The sequence below is a fragment of the Acanthisitta chloris genome, unplaced genomic scaffold (genome assembly GCF_000695815.1).
Source record: "Acanthisitta chloris isolate BGI_N310 unplaced genomic scaffold, ASM69581v1 scaffold12040, whole genome shotgun sequence".
Lineage (NCBI taxonomy): Eukaryota > Metazoa > Chordata > Aves > Passeriformes > Acanthisittidae > Acanthisitta > Acanthisitta chloris.
The window spans coordinates 101,395-120,057 of record NW_008650084.1 but is presented as its reverse complement, the minus strand read 5'-3'; the positions used below and the strand labels follow the sequence as shown (position 1 = coordinate 120,057).

General features: G+C 36.8%; 1 protein-coding gene across 1 annotated transcript; it reads left to right on the top strand.

Annotated features, from left to right (window-relative positions):
• Positions 1-88: 88 nt before the first annotated feature.
• TRIP13 (thyroid hormone receptor interactor 13) lies at positions 89-12,774 on the top strand. The gene is made up of 13 exons (XM_009083679.1): positions 89-180; positions 1,742-1,907; positions 2,205-2,334; positions 3,574-3,629; positions 5,391-5,481; positions 6,905-6,977; positions 7,945-8,008; positions 8,255-8,341; positions 9,146-9,252; positions 10,787-10,940; positions 11,121-11,233; positions 11,982-12,051; positions 12,580-12,774. Exons 1-13 carry the CDS (start codon positions 89-91, stop codon positions 12,673-12,675), a joined length of 1,299 nt encoding a protein of 432 aa, XP_009081927.1. The 3' UTR covers positions 12,676-12,774.
• Positions 12,775-18,663: the final 5,889 nt, after the last annotated feature.

The following is an 18,663-nucleotide window of genomic DNA, read 5'->3' as shown; positions in this document are numbered from 1 at the left end:
GCACTCGTGGCTGAGTGTAACTGTGGGTGAGCTGCAGGCGCTGGAAGTGTCTTGTCCTCCTATCCCTTTTTCTCTAGGAGCAAGGAGGATGGACGAAGCCGCTGGAGAATTGAAGCAAGCGCTCCCAAACGTCTGTGACAGCATTCAGATTCATGTGGAAGTTCATCAGAAATCGAGCAGGTCTCTCTGATCAAAACATTACTTGCAAAGGCTGTTTCTGTCTGTTTCCTCTTGGACTTTTGCTGTGGACCTACAAGAGTCCACAGCACTCTGCTTTGTCTTCTCTATGTTCTCCCATGAGTTTCCACACGTGTGTCTCTTCCTAAGATTGAACACCTCCATTTCTCTCAGTTTCACCTTGTGCACCACCTGATCAATTCTCATAATCAAGTTGGTGGTCCCATTCTGGACTTGCTCCAGTATATTGTTGTCCCATATGGCAGAGCTCCAAACTGTATGTGGTACTCCACATGGGGTCTCACAGTACCACTAGATGGAAAGACACTTTCCCTAACATTTGCACTCTTGGTACCACAGCCAACATAAGGTTGGCATTATTTGTAGTAGAGACACACTGTTGACTCAGTGCCAACTTGCCCTCTGGGCCCTTTTCAGCAAAACTGCTTTTTGTCCAGTTGGCCTCTGATCTGTTCTGTTATCTGAGCACTGGATGAAGAGACAGGATTTCATGTTTCCTTTGGTTATACTTCAAGAGGTTCCTCTCAAACCATATCTCCAACCTGCAGAGGTCCTTCTGAATGGCAGCCCTGCACTCGGGCATGCTGGCAGCATTCCTTGCTTTGGTGTTACCCATAAACTTGTTGCAGTTGCTTTCCATTCCATTGTCAAGGGTGTAAATGAGGATGTAAAAACAGTGTTGGTCCCAACGTTAACAGCACCACCCTGCCTTTCCCTCCCCAAGCTCTGCTTATCCCTTGTACTACTAATCACAACCTTCTGACAGTCCAACCACCCTGTTGTTCATTTATCTTACCAGTTTGGCTATCTGGATGTTATGGGAGAGTGTGTCCAAGGTGTTACTAAAAATCAAGGTGTAAAATATCCACCACTGTTTTTGTCAGGCTTAAAAGACAAGGGACTGGGAGTCTGCACTGGTTATACATCACTGAAATTGCAAAATGAACTTGAAGCCTTTCCAAAATCTTCTAATGATATTCCTTTTGCTGCAGTGTTTGTCTCTTCTACTGGACTTCTCCATATAGTATATCCTCAACCTGAGGTATCAAGTGTCCTCAGACTTGAAAGTATAATAGAGCTTCCAAGCTAAGCTTACCAAATTCAGCCTGGTAGCTTGTCACTGAGTTTTTCTTTTTTGCCTAGTGAAGCACAGTCAGATTTTGTAACTGATTTCCATTCTTGAAACCTGATATCTTGAAACCCCTGATATGACCTCAAACAGAGCAAGTAGTATTCTTTGGCTTGTGTTTTTTAATGCACAGATTAAAAACAAGCATCAAGCTTGTTGCTTTTACAGACTGAATTTGATAGGGGTTTTTTTCCCCCTGCAGAATGTTACAGGGGGGTTGAGTGGGTTTTGGGTTTTTTTTTGTGTTGATTGGGGGTTTTGGTTGTTTTGGTTTTTTTTGTCGTTGCGGGGTTTTTTCTTGTGTGTGTGAGATGGAAGCTGTTTTCCATGTGTATGAAATAATGTCCTGTGACACTAGTTCATATTTCCTTATAAATGTCAATGCAATAAATAATGGTGTTCCTTTCTTCTTAGTGTGGCCAAGAAAGAAGACATTAGGATGAGCGTCTTAAGGCTGTTGAATAGACATAACATCGTGTTTGGTGATTACAAGTGGACAGAGTTTGATGATGTTTTCCTTAACAGCAATGTGCAGTCTGTGTCGATTGTGGATACGGAGCTGAAACTCAAAGACAGACAGGTATTGGCAGTCACAAATGTATAGCACTGTTTAGTATGCCCGTGAACTAGCTGTAGGTAGGCTAGGGATAGCCTAAGGACATAAGCAAGACAAGATCTGTAGGATGGCATAGTATCTCTTATTAGGCTGACTAGCATAGCCAGGAGAAGGTGGTGAAGTTTTTGTGCCTAAAGATCTAAAACAGTAGTAGGTAGGCTTCAGAGCTGAATGCCAGCTGAGAACTATAATTTCTTTCTGTTAAAATTAACTTTGAATGAGAAATATGATGCATTAGAAGTCTTTTTATGTCCATTCTAGCCTATTGACTTGAGCAAAAGCAGTCTTTCTCTTCATATTTTTCATCTGAATGAAGAAGGACCAACCTCTGAAAAACTGGAAGAAGAGAACGAGGATATCAGTGCAGCTCACCACTGGGTGCTACCAGCAGGTACCTCTGTGATATTTCTGGAAGCTCTAGAGCAATTACAATAAAAGAAAATCTTGGAAAGCCTGAAAGTGTTTATAGGGTTATCTGTTATAGGTATTATTTGTATATATTGTTTAACTTTGTCTTGTGTCTATGGAAATAATATATTTGGATATTTTTTCTTTATGGTTTTGACTGAACTGCTACAGGTGGTTCCACAACACATCATTTATTTCTTTAATACTTGTGGATATGTGGAAACGACTGTTCTAAACTGTATAGTCATAATCAGAAACATGCAAGGTTTTAACCCAACAAGCTACATTCCAAACTTTAACTTGCAGACCCACAAGAAACTCATCAGTTTAAATATTCATTTTCCAGAGCCCACTGCTGGCTTCCAGCCTCCAAGACAGTGCTGCTCTTATATTTGGAACAGACAAAGAGATTTAGAGTCCTCAGAATGTCTTCTGAAGAGAAAAATAAGGTTGTGCAATAGAGCACAACCTGCGTGTTACTCTCTTGTGCTTGGGGAAGTTGAATTCCATGCCTGGAAGGAGAAGTATAGTTTAGAGCTTAAGCTTAAAGAGGCAGTTATTCTGAAACGTTTCGTACTCCTCCCATATTGTCAAATGCTTAACTATCCATTAGGTTTATTTTCAGAAAGAATTCAATCTGATACATTGACCTTATTCCCACACTATTGTGGTTTATAGTTGTTCATCCTTTTTTGCCTTTCTTTGCTGAAAATTAGAAACTAACTGCGAGAAATGGTTGATATCCAAGTGAGCATTTTAGTTTTTAACACATTATTCACCTACATGCTGTTTTTCACCTACATGCTGTTTTTCATCCTCTGCATCTTGATGTTAAAAAAAATCAAAGCTGAATGGTAAAACTTGCCTGAGAACCCTCCTCCCACCCCAACTTTTCATAGCTTTCTGTCTCTCCTCTATTGAGAGTGGAAAGAATGATATTTTTCCTTTCATGTTAAGACATTAACATTAATTTCTGGCCACTATTATCTGTGGAAACATAAGCTAGGAAACTGCTGAACTGTTAGGAAGTAGTGTTTGCATTTTGAGTAAAATGACTCACATGGGGTTTATTTTCCCAGATATTTTGATCGCTTTCATATATCTGTTCTTAATCCTTAATTTTAGTTGAGAATAATTGGAAAACTGCTTCGTGCTGCAATGATAGATTACAAATTCCCTGACTGACTTATCCTAAACAGGTATATCATATATTGTTTTGCAGCTGAATTCCATGGCCTTTGGGAAAGTCTTATATATGATAGTGAAGTAAAATCAAACGTAAGTTGAAAATTAATAAAAATTAAGATTGCTTGAGGAGAAGAAAGAGCTGAAGTGAAGCCTTTCTGAAGTTTGCTGTATCCAGTGGAGGTGTGGTGGATGCAGGCTAGGCAGGAGGGAATGGGAGTTTATCTGTGTGTTTCTGGCAGCAGCTAAACAATTAGCTGGTTTAGCAGTAATGTCAGTCAGCACTGTTACTGTTCATACAAACACACCTTGAATGATTTGACTCGAGTGAGTGCACTCCCACTTGAATGCTGATAAGACATTTGAAAGAAACAAAACATGGGATCATTTTCTAGTTTAAAGATTCTGTGCATTTGTCAAAGGCTGTGATGATAACTGCCAGAGCTTGTAGAGCAGTAATACTGTGATTTGAAATTTGATTTGAACTGTGGTGTGAATAAAACCCATAAGTGATTCAATTCAGTTGTTCTTATGACAGCACTCATTAAGATGTTTATCATTCTTCTTTAAAAAAAAAAGAAGCTTCTAACTGAAGTTTTTGGACACGAATAATTAATTCATTAGCTTGTTTGTAATACCATAGATTCAGTATTCTCACTTAAGTCTTTATAAACAAATACAGTAAAGCAAAACCTTCCACTGATTGTACCTCTTCATTTATAAGGTAAATATCAATTAGCACATCCACGTTTGTCTAATTCATGGAACCACTTCCCAAGTCATCTGTGAAATGACAATATTATCAAGTTAGGCTTGCTGATGTACTAAATCACAGCAACCAGATCCCTGTTGACTCTAAGTGTATATTGGTGGAAAGAAATTATTGCTTTTAATGACTAAAACTAGAACCACTTCTGTAAAGTGACAGTGATGAACATTTGTTCTTGGAATGAATTTTCATTCACCATGGAACTTCCTAGGCATGATTTGGTTCTACACACTCTGAAATGGTTGCTGTGAGTTTTCAAAATAGTAGTCAGTGTTGATAGAATATTAAAAAACATGTGAATTAAGTACTGTTGCTGTTGTGTAATTACTCCATCTTGAGCATGAGATATATCGGGTGTAGTATCCTGCTGTCCTATTAACACATGCAGGTCAAAAAGCACATTATAGTGAAGAGCAACAGATGATAATGTGGTATCAGGTGTTACTATTGGTAAAAGTCAGTATAAATTTGCATCTTGAGTTCATATTCATTTTGTTGAAAGAGTTGCCTACTTCATAATTCTGGATAATTCTGTAATGAAGTAGCAGTCTCTTTAGAAGCAAGTGTTCAGGGAAGTATATGCAACTTCTCTTATTTGGAAGGATAAACAATCTCCAAATTCCTTGCAGTAGCTGATACAAACGCTTCAGTAGAAAGGAAATAAGATGTGACAGGAAATGCTTTGTTTGGTGGGCTGACTGCAGCAAACTGAGCAAATGTATAGCTGTACAACCTCTAAACAGGACCCGGAGTTTGAGTCTTTGACTCTCTGTGCTTGGACAGTTTCTGCTTTAAAGACGCACTAAAAGTGGGGCAATGGAAAATGAAAATAATTTAATTTATTTAAGTCATTTCATTTCAAAGTTCTGGAACTCCATTTGTGCCTAGTGCATGCTATTCTTATTCTTGAGGGCAAGACAGAAATTAATTACCATCCTTTACAGAAATAAATTTGACTATGACTAAAAGACATGAGCACTTTTTCTCTTGTTGTTGTTATGAGTGCACAGTAGACATGATTAGGAGATTGCTTCTATTTGTATTTGCCTTTGTCTCTAATTTGTGTCTCTCTCCTCTTCAATTAGTTACTTGATTATGTGACGACAACGTTACTATTTTCTGACAAAAATGTTGACAGCAACCTGATATCGTGGAACAGAGTTGTTTTGCTGCATGGTAAAAATGATCTGCCTTAAATCAAGTAGATTTATTGACTGCTTATATTTTCCTTCTGAAAAAACTTATATTGCACTCCTGTGTAGTGAAATTAGATGATAAAAAAGCAGCAGAGAAGTATTCTCTCTATAATACAAATATAGATGAAATGTAATGTCAGAATCAAGTCAATGTTCACATGCACTATGTTTTGCAGGAATTTCAGTGCTAAAATTTACAGAGCAATGACAACTGTGCCTTTTTGAATTTTAATTTTTAAGTGATATTGCTGCTTTTTTTGTATGAAGAGCAAAAATACTGCACATACTGAAGACACTAGGGGGCATATATTAGTTACACTTCTGTCACAGTATGAAATAATTTTTTTGTCATGGCTTTATAAAAACATTGAGGAAACTGAAAAAGCAGTTTGTGTGCTGTGTTGCTAACACTGTGTATTCTATTGCCAAGTATGAAGGCAGTACTCTCACTAATTTAGTTAAGTGTTATTTCAGTGAAGCTGGAATCTTCAGTAAGTCCTGGTTTAATATGGAGGTTATGCCAAAAATGAGATTAACATCAAATGGATCCATTTTCTTGCAAAATTCAGCTTGCTATTAATAAATTGCAATTTTGTCATCAATACTAGTATTCAAAAATAACAGGTCATAGTGGAAATATTTGGTGATTGTACTTAAGTTATAACTATTGACTTTCAGACTGTTAACAAAATATTTATGATAGACATATTTAATTTTGTGATTCATTCTTGTGATCACAAAGAAGTTAATACTAGGAAATCTAAAACTGTTGTAGTGCAAAAGGCATTTATGCTATAGTGGCAGTACTGCATTTGAATGAAAGTACTGTCATCTGGTTGGCATTAACAGTGTGTTTAGCACACACACATCATCTTCCATAGACTCATGCTCTTGTATTTTCCTGTTTGGAAAAAGTCTGTGCAGCTCTTTCACTTAGTGCCATGCCAGATCCAAAAGGTTTGTTCCAGAGCATACTTCCCAAGATGTTCTGGGTTGCCCCAAGGAAATGTGGACAGCTGACCAAACTGGTTGTGATATGTTTCTGTTTTCCATGTTAGAAGAACATGTTTCAGGAAGATACAGGTTTAAGCATAGCACTGATTATTGAGAATGCTGCTAAGTGTAAGCCCTTCTAGGCTTGTGGCTGTAGAGTGTTTAAGTTTATGGTGTCTGTATACACACCAACTATACTAATAATTGAAAAATATATAAATTCAAAGCTCAACTCTAGAACTGTAGTGGAGTAAGTAATTTTCTCGAAGTACTCTGGTGTACACAATCATTGGTGGCTGTGTTTTTATTCTATAATTAGTGCTGTGCTGAAATGGAGTTGAAAAGCTGTTGCATGTCATTATCAATCTGATGCAGATTCTGTGTAATATATGGATCTGATTTCAAACCAGGCCCTCCTGGAACTGGGAAAACTTCTCTCTGTAAAGCGTTGGCTCAGAAGCTGACAATTCGACTGTCATACAGGTGATAATTTTTTTGAAATTTTTCACTGTAGTTTACTGTTGCTAGTTGTTCTCTTTCAGTACTCCAAATATATTTAATATTTGATTTCAAGTAACTTGTGCCAAGCACTAATGTTTTGGGCATTTTTTTGTAGTACACCTGGCTAGCCATAGAATTGATCTGCTAGAGAGACTGGTTATGATATTTGAATGCCTTTTAAAATGTGTAATTATTTGTGCTCAGGTGTGTGAAACAAATTCCAGTGGTGATATAGTCATTTGTGCTCACATTATACATCAATGAGTATTAAAGGACAAAGGATCACAGAGTATTTGTGACCTGTTTTTAATAGGTAGCAATTTTGTAACCAGTCTGGTTTGTACTTGAAATGTCTGAATGCCGCAATCTGCAGAGGTCAGTTTGTTTATCAGACAAGTGAGAAGAATTAGCCTTAAAGTTCATAGGAATTTAACAAATTTATTTAAGAAAATGAATGTTATATAAAAAATGAGGTGTAATATAAATAATGTGCAATTATTGAAGTGGTCTGACCCTAGTCCAAGTCAAATGCATGAAAAACATGGGCTATAATGTGTGTGTGGTTGGGATATTTTGTTATAAGGATATCCATGCCAAGTTAAGTAAATAAGCTTCATACTTTTATATGTGTTCTTGCTCTACTGAAGAAAACCTTACATGAACAGAAGAATGAGCCTGTTAGCATGGTAACTGTTACTTAAATAATGTTTAAATAGCACCTGTTCTAATTAAGGAATTCTAATAGCAATCTAGTATAAAGAGCTCTAGTGAGGCACATTGAGGGAAATGACAATTGAAACAAGTATTATGTTTTCAAGAGTAAGTACTTTAAAGCACTGATTCACAGAATACCAGGGCTGAAATGGAAGGAATGAGATTTACAGAAGTTAATGATATCACTTTTATTTACAATGTGGAGTTGATGCTTCTTTTTCCCTTCATACTTTAGGTATAGGTATGGACAGTTAATTGAGATAAACAGCCATAGCCTTTTCTCTAAATGGTTTTCTGAGGTATGTATTGATGTAGCAAATTAAGTAGTCTGTGTTTTAAGAAATTACACAGTTTCTATTGAACTTGTTTTATAAGTGTGTTCCAAAGATTACTCAGAATAATTAACGTGTTTGAGAATGCTTTAATAGAAGTTATATTAGAAAGTTATTTAAAAAACCAGGTATTTCCATCTTTAAATATGGTAAAGCCTTGGAAAGTTGTGTGATAAGGATATAGCTAAACATACGCATACTGTGTTTTTCTAGAGTGGCAAGCTTGTAACCAAGATGTTCCAGAAGATTCAAGAGTTAGTTGATGACAAAGATGCTCTTGTATTTGTACTGATTGATGAGGTATGATTCCAATAGCATTGTTGTACTTAAATTTAGCAGAAAGTAAATTTATGGGAAGGAACTGTAATAATGCTCATGCATAAACAATAAAAATCTATTTACGCTTTTTTGTAAGTTACATAACTTTGTGCAGAAAAGTGAATTTTAATCTTGACTGCAACAGATGAGAGAGCTTTGGAAGGAACACAGTGTGGGTTAGCAGGCAAATTCCAGCTGAAAATGAATGGAAACCTTTCTTGATGGAACTTCCCTTGCTGCTCTATGTTTTCCAGTGGAGAATTGTTCTAAGCTTCAAAGTAGCCTAGATTTTTATTATTTGTGCTCTTCCACTTGTTGTAAAGCTCTAAAAACCATTAATATGATTCAGTTTGATGTCTAGATTCTTTTCAGACTTGCATGCGTAAGCAGCTTAGTAAGTATGTACCTTATGAGCTCAGTTATATTGGAGTTCTTATGGGGAATCTCATTCTAAATTCAATGTATTCATTATTCTGGTGGTGTGTCCTGTTCCCCCGCTGAAATTTAATTAAAATGGAAACCAGCCTCTGTTCTGCTGTCTGAAGAGGAATTTCACTCGCTGCACTTTGATTTTTTGACGTGCCTTTCCTTCTCCCTGTAAATTCCTGCTTCACAAAAGGTTTTGAAGACAAAGTTTAGATACCAGACACAAGGATCTGAAGGTGTATTGCCTGGGTTATTTTCTTGCTGCCAGAACTCCAAACGTGCAATTTGGGTTTTTTTTCCCTTTTGGTGTTCATTGATTTTTCTTGTTCTTTTGGTTGACTCATTTGGGTTTTTTTGTAGGTGGAAAGCCTCACAGCAGCTCGCACTGCCTTCAAGGCAGGCACAGAGCCTTCAGATGCTATTCGTGTGGTGAATGCTGTACTGACACAAATCGACCAGATTAAAAGGTAACTCATATTTTTGCAGTAGCAAAAGGTAATTGACAATTCCAGGATTCCTGCTAAGTCTTAATTCCTACTTGAAAAACTAAAACAAATTGGTTAGTGAACTAGTCTTTGTTACTGATGCCATTTTTGAAAAGAAAGAGGAGTAATCCAGCAGAGTATTTTGCATATACCTGAGTGGACAATCAAACCTGCAGACAATATACTTCCCTTCAAGACAGAGAGACAAAAAGGACAGATTGTCATGATATCTGCTTGGAGAGACAAGAATAAGATCAATGAAGAATGAATTCATTATATGCAGCATCTGGGTGTCAATCTAAAGCAGACCTGGACAAGGCATGGCTTAGAAGTAATCATTAATGATGCTTGGTCCATTCTGTGTGCTGGATTTAATGCAGCATACCATCTTTTGCTTTATTGCTGCCACTTGCCTTTCCTTTTTGTGTGTCCTTGGCACCGTTCACAGAACAGTGCTCTAGTATTGGCCCTGTCCTGCAGCTACTTAAATGTAAGTGGCTTATTCATACATAAAAGTTGACAGGTTTCATCTAAAAATAGCTGTGGTTAAGAATATTCCTTCAATATTTCTTAGAGCAAGGAAATGTCCTCTTTTAAGCTCACTCTGAAGTCATTTGCAGTTAGAATATGTCAAATTGCCAGTTAAACTGTGTACTTTCTACTGAATTGAACTGGAAAACATGTAGATTAAAGTTTCAAATTTACAAGTCTTTAAATAATTTTTTTTTTTGTGGCAGAAATTACAGCAGTAGGCTCTAGATGGTTATTGTATATCACTTCTAAAATAGGTTAGAGGAACTGTGGTCATTTGAGAAACAGCTGGAAGAGACTGAGCACTGACATAGGCTAGTGATAACTGGCCAAGAGCTTCAGATCATTTAATCTAATTCCTAATTGACAAGAGTGATGTGATTGCTTAATGCATGAAATTATTTGAATCATAAGAAGGAAGGTATCAATTTGCCATCCACTACATACAGTTCTGGTGTCTCCAGTGTAAGAAGAATGTGGAACTGTTGGAGTAAATCCAGAGGAGGCCATGAAGTTAATAAGAGGACAGGAGCACCTTCCCTATCAAGACAGGCTGAGGAAGCTGGGGCTGTTCAGCCTGGAGAAGAGAAGGTTGCATAGGGACCTCATACCTTCCAGTATCTGAAGAGGCCTACAGGGAAGCTGAAGAGGGACTTTTCATTAGGAACTTTAGTAATAGGACAAGGAGTAATGTGTATAAATTTAAAGAGGGGAAATTTAGATTAGGTATTGGGAAGAAATTTTTTACTGTGAGGGTGGTAAGGCACTGATACAGGTTGCCCAGGGAGACTGTTGGTTGTCCCTGGCAGTGCAGTGTTCAAAGCCAGGTCAAATAAGGCCTTGAGCAACCTGGTCTAGTGGGGAGGTATCCCTACCCTTGGTAGTGGGGGTTGGGACTAGATGATCTTCAGGGTCCATTCCGACCCCTTAACATTCTATGCCAATTCTTTCACATGTGACCTAAAAATCTGCTTTTATCTTGAAGGTATCCCAATGTAGTTATCCTGACTACTTCAAATATTACGGAGAAAATTGACATGGCCTTTGTAGACAGGGCTGACATAAAGCAATACATTGGACCTCCATCCACTGCAGCAATATTTAGAATATACCTTTCTTGTTTGGAAGAACTGATGAAGGTAATATTTGAAAGCAAGAGTGTAAAATGCTCTATTATAATTAATTTGACATTTTGATCATACTTTGTAAGTAACAAAAATATACACCTCATTCCTTCTCTGTATTTCCATTCTTACTGTAGAATTTAATTTTGAACGTATTTGTTTTTCATACAACAAGTGTATAACTCTTCTTTCTAGTGTCAAATAATATATCCTCGACAGCAGCTTCTGACACTCAGAGAGCTAGAGATGATAGGCTTCGTAGAAAACAATGTGTCAAGGTTAAGCCTTATACTAAAAGAAATCTCAAGGTAAGATTCTGAAGTTCTACTTTTGTTCATATATATATTGAGTTGTTATACATATATTGTATACATATATTGTATACATACATATTGTGTACATATATATATTGTATGCATATATATATTGTATTGTCCCGATCCACAAAAGCAGATCTCTCACATGTCTCCATAAACCATGAAAGGTTTATTGATTGGCCATTAAAGATCTCTCACATATATAAAAGTAACTGAATTTCCTAACATCTAGAGCTCTGAAACATCCCGATTTTTTTTGTGTTGGGGATAGTGCAAAACCTTTCACAAAAAGTGGAAGTGATCACAATTTACTAACATTTCTTAGTCTCAGATCTGGCTTAGTTTAGTACTGCTTCTGGTTTCTGCTCTGGTATTTGAAGTCCTCCTGACAAATTGCTGTCTGGATTAGCAAGATGCCTTAGGTTTCTAGTGGATATTGGGAATTGTAATGCAGTATAGCAGAAATAGCATGGGCCTTAGGTCCTGCTGAGAAAGTGTCTTGAGATACCTTTTAGTCTACTCAATCACTGTTTAGCATGGAGATATAAGTGAACAGAAGCAAGGAGGAAAGGAATGAAATGTAAATGGGCAGTGTTTTGGTTTGCTGAGTCTGCTTGTAGAGAAAATAGTCATCTGTGTTTTTTTAGAGCAGTTTAGTGGAGAAACACAATAAAATGAATAAATAAATAAATAAATAAACAAAAGTATTTAGGCAGCACTTGTCTCTGTTTTATTGTAGAAGAAGTGAAGGTCTTGGTGGCCGGGTGCTGAGAAAGCTTCCTTTCCTGGCACATGCACTTTATATTCAAGTAAGTTTATTCTATTCATTATATTTTGGTTTGGGTTTGAGACCGGCAGGAAGTCATTTGGACACTGCCTGAAGTAAAAGATTGGCCTGAATGTCCCTTTTAATCTAAACTGCACTTGTTTCTACAATGGAGCAATTATAGTCTACCCATAATTTAGAATAGGATTGAAGAAGATGGGTGGGATTCACCTGTCCAATAGCATTCTACTTTTAATTAAATTAATGAACATTGATACTGGCTCTCTGATAATTTCTTGCTCAAAAAACTCCTCTACTACTTCATAAATTATATTAATTTGTTATTTGCTTCTTTTTAGCCAATCTACAGTAATAGTGATTGACTCCAGACTTTTGAGTTTGCCTTGCCAGCTTGTTTAAAATAAACTTGCAGTTTGCTTTTGGAAAATTTTGAAAACTTTGTAACATGGAAGTCAAATATTTCTCTTTGAAATACTCTGTGATTTGTATATGAAATATTATGTCTGCCTGTTGCTGTAGTGTGTCTAACAAAATGTTCTCTTATTTTCAGTCCCCCAGTGTTACAATGACAACGTTTCTTCAGGCTCTTTCACTTGCGGTAGACAAACAATTCGAAGAAAGAAAGAATCTTGCAAACTGTTTGTGATACTCCACTGTTTTGTAGTTGACTGTATTGTTATATTTTTCATACAAGTTGTGCAACTTCAGTGCATCTGTAAAATAAATTGTCAGCACCTTAAACAAACTGGAATGCCTCATCTAGTTTTTCAAAATATTCATTAATCAACAATGAAGAAAGTTTACAGCCTAGAGTTCGTAAGTTTTATTTCAAATGCCAATAAGAGGGTTGTAAAGAGGTTGTAAGAGGTTGTTCTTGGTTTAAGTTAGTTTTCATCTTTTGCAGTTACTAAAAGTGGGCAGAATCTTGTTTCTTGTCTCGTAATCACTAACTTTCTATCCATGCATCTATTTTTATATTTCTGGTTTCCTTTATAATTTTAATAGCAGTAGAAATTCAGCCTTTGGATCTGATACTTCTGCCATAAATGCAGTATTTGTTATTGCTTCTGGGAAGGATTCAAAGTGCTAAGTGATGTCCGAGACCTTCTATAGTGATATCTCTTTATCTGGAAATTTATTATCAATTATTATATTTTTAATTACATCAGATTCAAAAGTTTTAAATCAAGGGATCAGTTAAATGTATTTTGTAATACTACTATTTTTTGTGTGTTGTTGCAAGGACATGGACCAGCATGAACCATGTTTTCTCCATGAAGTAGAACTACTATATGTAAGAAAGGTTTCTATAGTGATATCTCTTTATCTGGAAATTTATTATCAATTATTATATTTTTAATTACATCAGATTCAAAAGTTTTAAATCAAGGGATCAGTTAAATGTATTTTGTAATACTACTATTTTTTGTGTGTTGTTGCAAGGACATGGACCAGCATGAACCATGTTTTCTCCATGAAGTAGAACTACTATATGTAAGAAAGGTTTGGTTTTAAACTGAAAGAGGGTTAGGTTAGATTAGATATTAGGAAGATATGCTTTACTGTGGGGGTGGTGAGGCACTGAACAGGTTGTCCAGAGAAGCTGTGGATGCCCCATCCCTGGAAGTGTTCCAGGCCCCATCCCTGGAAGTGTTCCAGGCCAGGTTGGATGAGGCCTAATCTAGTGGGTGGCATCCCTGCCCATGGGTGCGCTGGAGGTTGTAACGAGATGATCTTAAGGTCCCTTCCAACCCAAACAATTCTATGATTTTTATAATGTTACGAATGTTAAGGAAGTTTCCAGAATAGTTTTCCTTCAATGAAGATAAAATGGTGAGATTTAAGTTGATGATACCCAGTTAATGCATGCCTCTTATATGTTGGTGTTGGAAATACTTTAATGATAGTGCGTTTTGTTGCTTCCTTGTTTGTATCTTTCAAGTCAATGTTATACTATACAGTCATGAAATAAAAGATTTTTATCATGAGTTATATTTATCGATGAACACTATACTCTGTGCTTTAAAAAATGCACAGAACTTCTCAAGTGCTTGTAAATTTTTATTATGGCATCTATGCTTATGTGAAGAGAGCCTTTTTGTTAAGCCTGTCTAAGGGTCTGTTCATTTTATTACTTTTGAAAATAAGTTGTTAAATATTATTCCAAAAAAGGAAGGGAGGTGGGCAGGAGAAGAATGTACCAAATCCATTCATTTGCAGTCATGTACTCTATTTTTCCCCGCAATCATTGTTTGGAAATAATGGTACTTGCAAGCAAATTCCATAAAAGCCAGATATAGGAAGACTACTGGAAAGGCAATGTTTTATACATACTCTAGTCCATAGTGGATTTCTGGCTTTTAAAGAGTTTGAGACTTAAAATGAGCATTCATTCGATACAGATGTCTATTATTGTGTGTGCCTGTCTTGATGATCCATGTCATAGATATTGGAGTACCCATGGTAACACAAAAGCATGGAATTGTCTTCTGGTCTGGATTTGTGATTCTTTGAGAACTGTAGAGGCTGCACTTATTGCAAGTTCTTTTGTGTGTTTCACTAAGGGTAAGTGTATTTCCTCTGCTTTGAAAACAGGCCTTACTAGCATTGGGGTAAGTGTATTTCCTCTGCTTTGAAAGCAGACCTTACTAGCATTTCTTGTTTGGTCTTTCTGTAGACTCATTGATATATCAAGGCTATAAGAGCTGTGATTACCAGCTGTTCCTGCAGTGTACTCCTCATTCCTTGATCTGAGAAGATGTCATTTTCCCCGGCCATTCAGTATACTTTTTTCTTAGCATTTCATAGATATTCTAAGTATTTCTGCTTGAACAAGAACACACTAGTATTCTGAGAGCTGGGGAGAATTTGAAGACCATTTTAAGTACATGCAATTTTGCTAATGCATGGATTTGTGCTATGGCTGGCCATAGTTTAATCTTTTATTTAAAATCGTAGTTAACTAATTCTGATGAGTGATTTAGTTTAGGTGGTAATTCCAGAAAGGAAACTTGGATAAAGAAGGAGGCCTATTTCTCCCTGTTTTCCCATTGTGTGGAAAGTGCTACTTTACAGTCCCTGCATAGAATCAACATTTTGATTATTTTTTTGTCTCTTGAGTTTTATTTCAACACGATTTTAAATTCTGAAGACTTTGAATCTGTATCTTTGAAGATAATCACCTTGAAACAGGTTGTATTTGTTTTGTAGGGAAGTACTCTCTGCTACTTTTGTTGAAGATTCATTCCTTTATATCCAAGACTACAAAATAAATGAAACTGGACAAAGAACATGAAATGCAGAGCCTAACTGCAACCTAGGTATTAGGCCATTCAGCTGGAAGAGGGTGCATGGGAGGTTCTAGACTGAACTGTTTCTATCTTGTTTTTAATCGTCATCTACCCTGAAGGATGCATGTTTTCTCCAGAACGGAAACAGATGGTTCCATCGGCCCCCATGGAATCCTGCTTAATCTTTTTTCTTTTGCCCACAGGTAACAAATATTACCTTAATGAAGGCAGACAAAAAAAGTTTGTAGTCTGCTTGGATTGTCTTATAGATTTGCAGGACTGCTATAAGGAAAGACACGTTGGATACGAGAAGTCCTGCAAGTACCCTTCTCTCCCAGTCAGTGCAAGTCAGTCCCATGCTCCAATGCAGTAACCAGAGCTGGTTTTTTCACAGCAGTCTCAGTGGCCAAGCATTAATCCTGTGTTTTGTTTCCATGTTCAGTTAATGGTTACATGGAGGCAACAGTCCTCTTTTCCAGGTACAATTCCAGAATAATTTTTATTTTTTCAAATATAACCATGAATTAAAACTGCCATTTGCTAGCACAAACCATGATTTTCTGCTCTGTGAACAGATTTCTTTTAATTCTGCTCGAAGCCACTAGATGGCAAGAATGAATCCTTGAGATTTAGCAAGTCATGCGAGAACGGGAACACTCACTGAGTTTCTAAAGCCCTAACTAACAAGACTTACTTTGCTAAACTGGAAATGCCTCTTCAAGATGTTAATGTTGGCTGTAATGTAATGTAACACTATAGAATTTCTCTGCTTAGCCTTACAGAAAAATTCTGGGATTTAAAATGATTTACCAAATAAAAGAAAGCTGCTGCAGAACTTGATCCAAAGATGAAAAGCAGTGAGTTTTCTATGCTACAGCAGAATTTATTTTGTAGAGTACTTTAACCATCTCATCCACTGGGTGGTGGGTTTAGAAAAATATTTGGGATCTATGTCACTATAAGCATAGCTAGTGAAATACTGAGCTTGTTGAATGCAAAGACTTACAGCATGAGCACATTAAAGTGTGGAATTTTAGAACAGCTAAGTAATCCTGAAACAGTAAAGTAGAACCTAGGGTTTTTTCCATGCAAAAAGTGAATATAGATCCTTAGCCAAGCTGAGAACAGCATATTTGATGAGATACTTCTATGACTAATGAGTAGGAGAGCCAAGGCCAGACACTGAGAACAATATGATGATTTTAAATCAAGTTTTTTGGAAATCATCAGTTTTTTGGAAATGCTATTGTACTTGGCGATATGCAGCAAGCTAGTCTGGGGAGGTGCTGTTTTCCAAGCAACTTTCCTTCCCCCTAGATTTCTTTTGTTACAGCACAGGAATAAACTGTAGTCATTAGAACTGTAGAAATATTTGTACAGTGATTTGCTCTGGAATTCCACTTTACATGATCTCAGGCAATAGCATGATGCTGCATATTCTCTGATTGCAAATGTGCTTTAGGTTTCCATCCCCAGACAACCATTCATATTTCTTGCAGCAGTTTTTCTCCTTGTTTATGCTGGTGCACTAGTTGTAGAACTCTGTGGAAGAAGCAAAGAGCTGTCATGAAAATATCTGTAAGGATTTTTGCTGCTAGAGAGAACGATCATCAAATTAATCCATCTCAGGTAATCATTAATCATAAAACAGGTCAGTTACCTTACTCCAGTTGGTAATCTTCTAGGAATAACACTAGGCCAATACTCAGCCTCCTAAGCAATCTAGGTGTGAAGCAATCAAAAATCACTCTGTTCCCAAAGAAGGCCCTCATACTAAAATTACACAGCTGTGCTTCCTTTTAAAAAGGCTTGGAGCATCATGCTGCTGTTTTCACTCTGGCTTAGAAATGATATCTTTAAAAAACAAGCAAAAAAATAATTCCCTTACATTCTAGGAAAGTTCTTGCTCAGCTCAAGGAATTATGCAAAGCAGACACCAGGATGGATAAGAAAAATGGTATGGCAGTACATCAGAAGCTGTAAAACATCATTGGAAGGTGCAGAACAAAAATCTGCACACAAACGAATATTTCTTTAGAGACATAAATACTGAGACAATTTGTATGAATAGATACTGAGATCACTGACACAAACCAGGAATTTTCCCATGAAGGTGATGATTAAGCAAATAATGCATTTACACATGTATATATATATATATATATGAACCTCTCTGAGTGTGGTAACCATACCTTGCAAATTAGGTGAATGACTGTACAAGATTTTTCAATGAGAGAGTATGACTATGCAACCAACCCTTTTTAGTAAAAACTTAAGCTTTAGATAATTATAATTATTATCCTTTCTCAATAAAGGAATTTGGAAACCTGACAGAAAAAGCAATCTGGCAGCAAGGCTGGAGTCTTAGGGGGAATTATAATATTACTTTGAGAATTTTGTGTGGGAGGTTTAACATTTGTTCTGCTTTCCTCTTTACTCTCAGGAGTATAAAACAAATATTGGGATGGTGTCATGGGAACTAGAGCAGAATTTGCTTTTCTGAAAACCCTCTTTTCTGCATTAACCTGCTGCCAAATACTGTTCTAATATTCAATTCCTGTAGATTGAATATTAAATATAATGTAGAGCAACACTTCTGAAATGGAGCATTAAGTTATGTCAAGTTTTCATATAGCTAAATCACTGAACCTTTGGGGGGTGTAATCTAGCTAAATGGAATAAAAGATTCATGTCAACTCATGGCTCCTTTGACAAGAAAACCAAGAGTCAGGTGCACTTATTCTGAAGTTTTTGCACGTAAAATTTGAATTTCATTGTCCACATCAGGGGTTACTCCTTTCTCAAGACACTTAACTATGAACAGGTTTCTCACCAAAAAAATAAAAAGGTGAGTAATCAGAAGGAGAACTGGCAAATTTGTCCTTGAAGTGTTAACTTTTTGCTAATGCTTTGATCAAAGAAACGGGAAGACAAGGGCAACAATCTTTGACTTGGGAGGAAAAAACAGCCACACAGAAAACAAAGAAAAAATCAACAAACCAAAACTTACACATACACCAATTTTCCTTTCTTTTTCCAGGGAGGATTCTAGAAAGTAGCCAACTTTTGGCTTTCCTTTTGGAGGAATTCCTGCCATCCCAGCCTATCCAATGCAAACCTCTTGTAGCTCCATGTCCCCAAGTCCAGCCTTGGGATGCAAGACTAAGCATGTATCCCCATTACAACTGTTAACACAAGTGACCCCACAGGTCACGATTGATACAGACAGTGTCTGGTTTGAAGTTAGCACTCACACACAATGGAGCACATCCACAGAGAAAAGGGCTGGGAACAGGATTTAATAAGTCATGGGTATATGGTGATGTCTCAGTCAGACAAGTATA

Excerpts from the sequence above, each read along its gene's own strand:
- TRIP13 (XM_009083679.1), top strand. The coding sequence starts at position 89 with ATGGACGAAGCCGCTGGAGAATTGAAGCAAGCGCTCCCAAACGTCTGT. Across the intron at positions 181-1,741 it reads GTTCATCAGAAATCGAGCAG|TGTGGCCAAGAAAGAAGACA; the intron begins GTCTCTCTGATC and ends CTTTCTTCTTAG. Across the intron at positions 1,908-2,204 it reads TGAAACTCAAAGACAGACAG|CCTATTGACTTGAGCAAAAG; the intron begins GTATTGGCAGTC and ends TGTCCATTCTAG.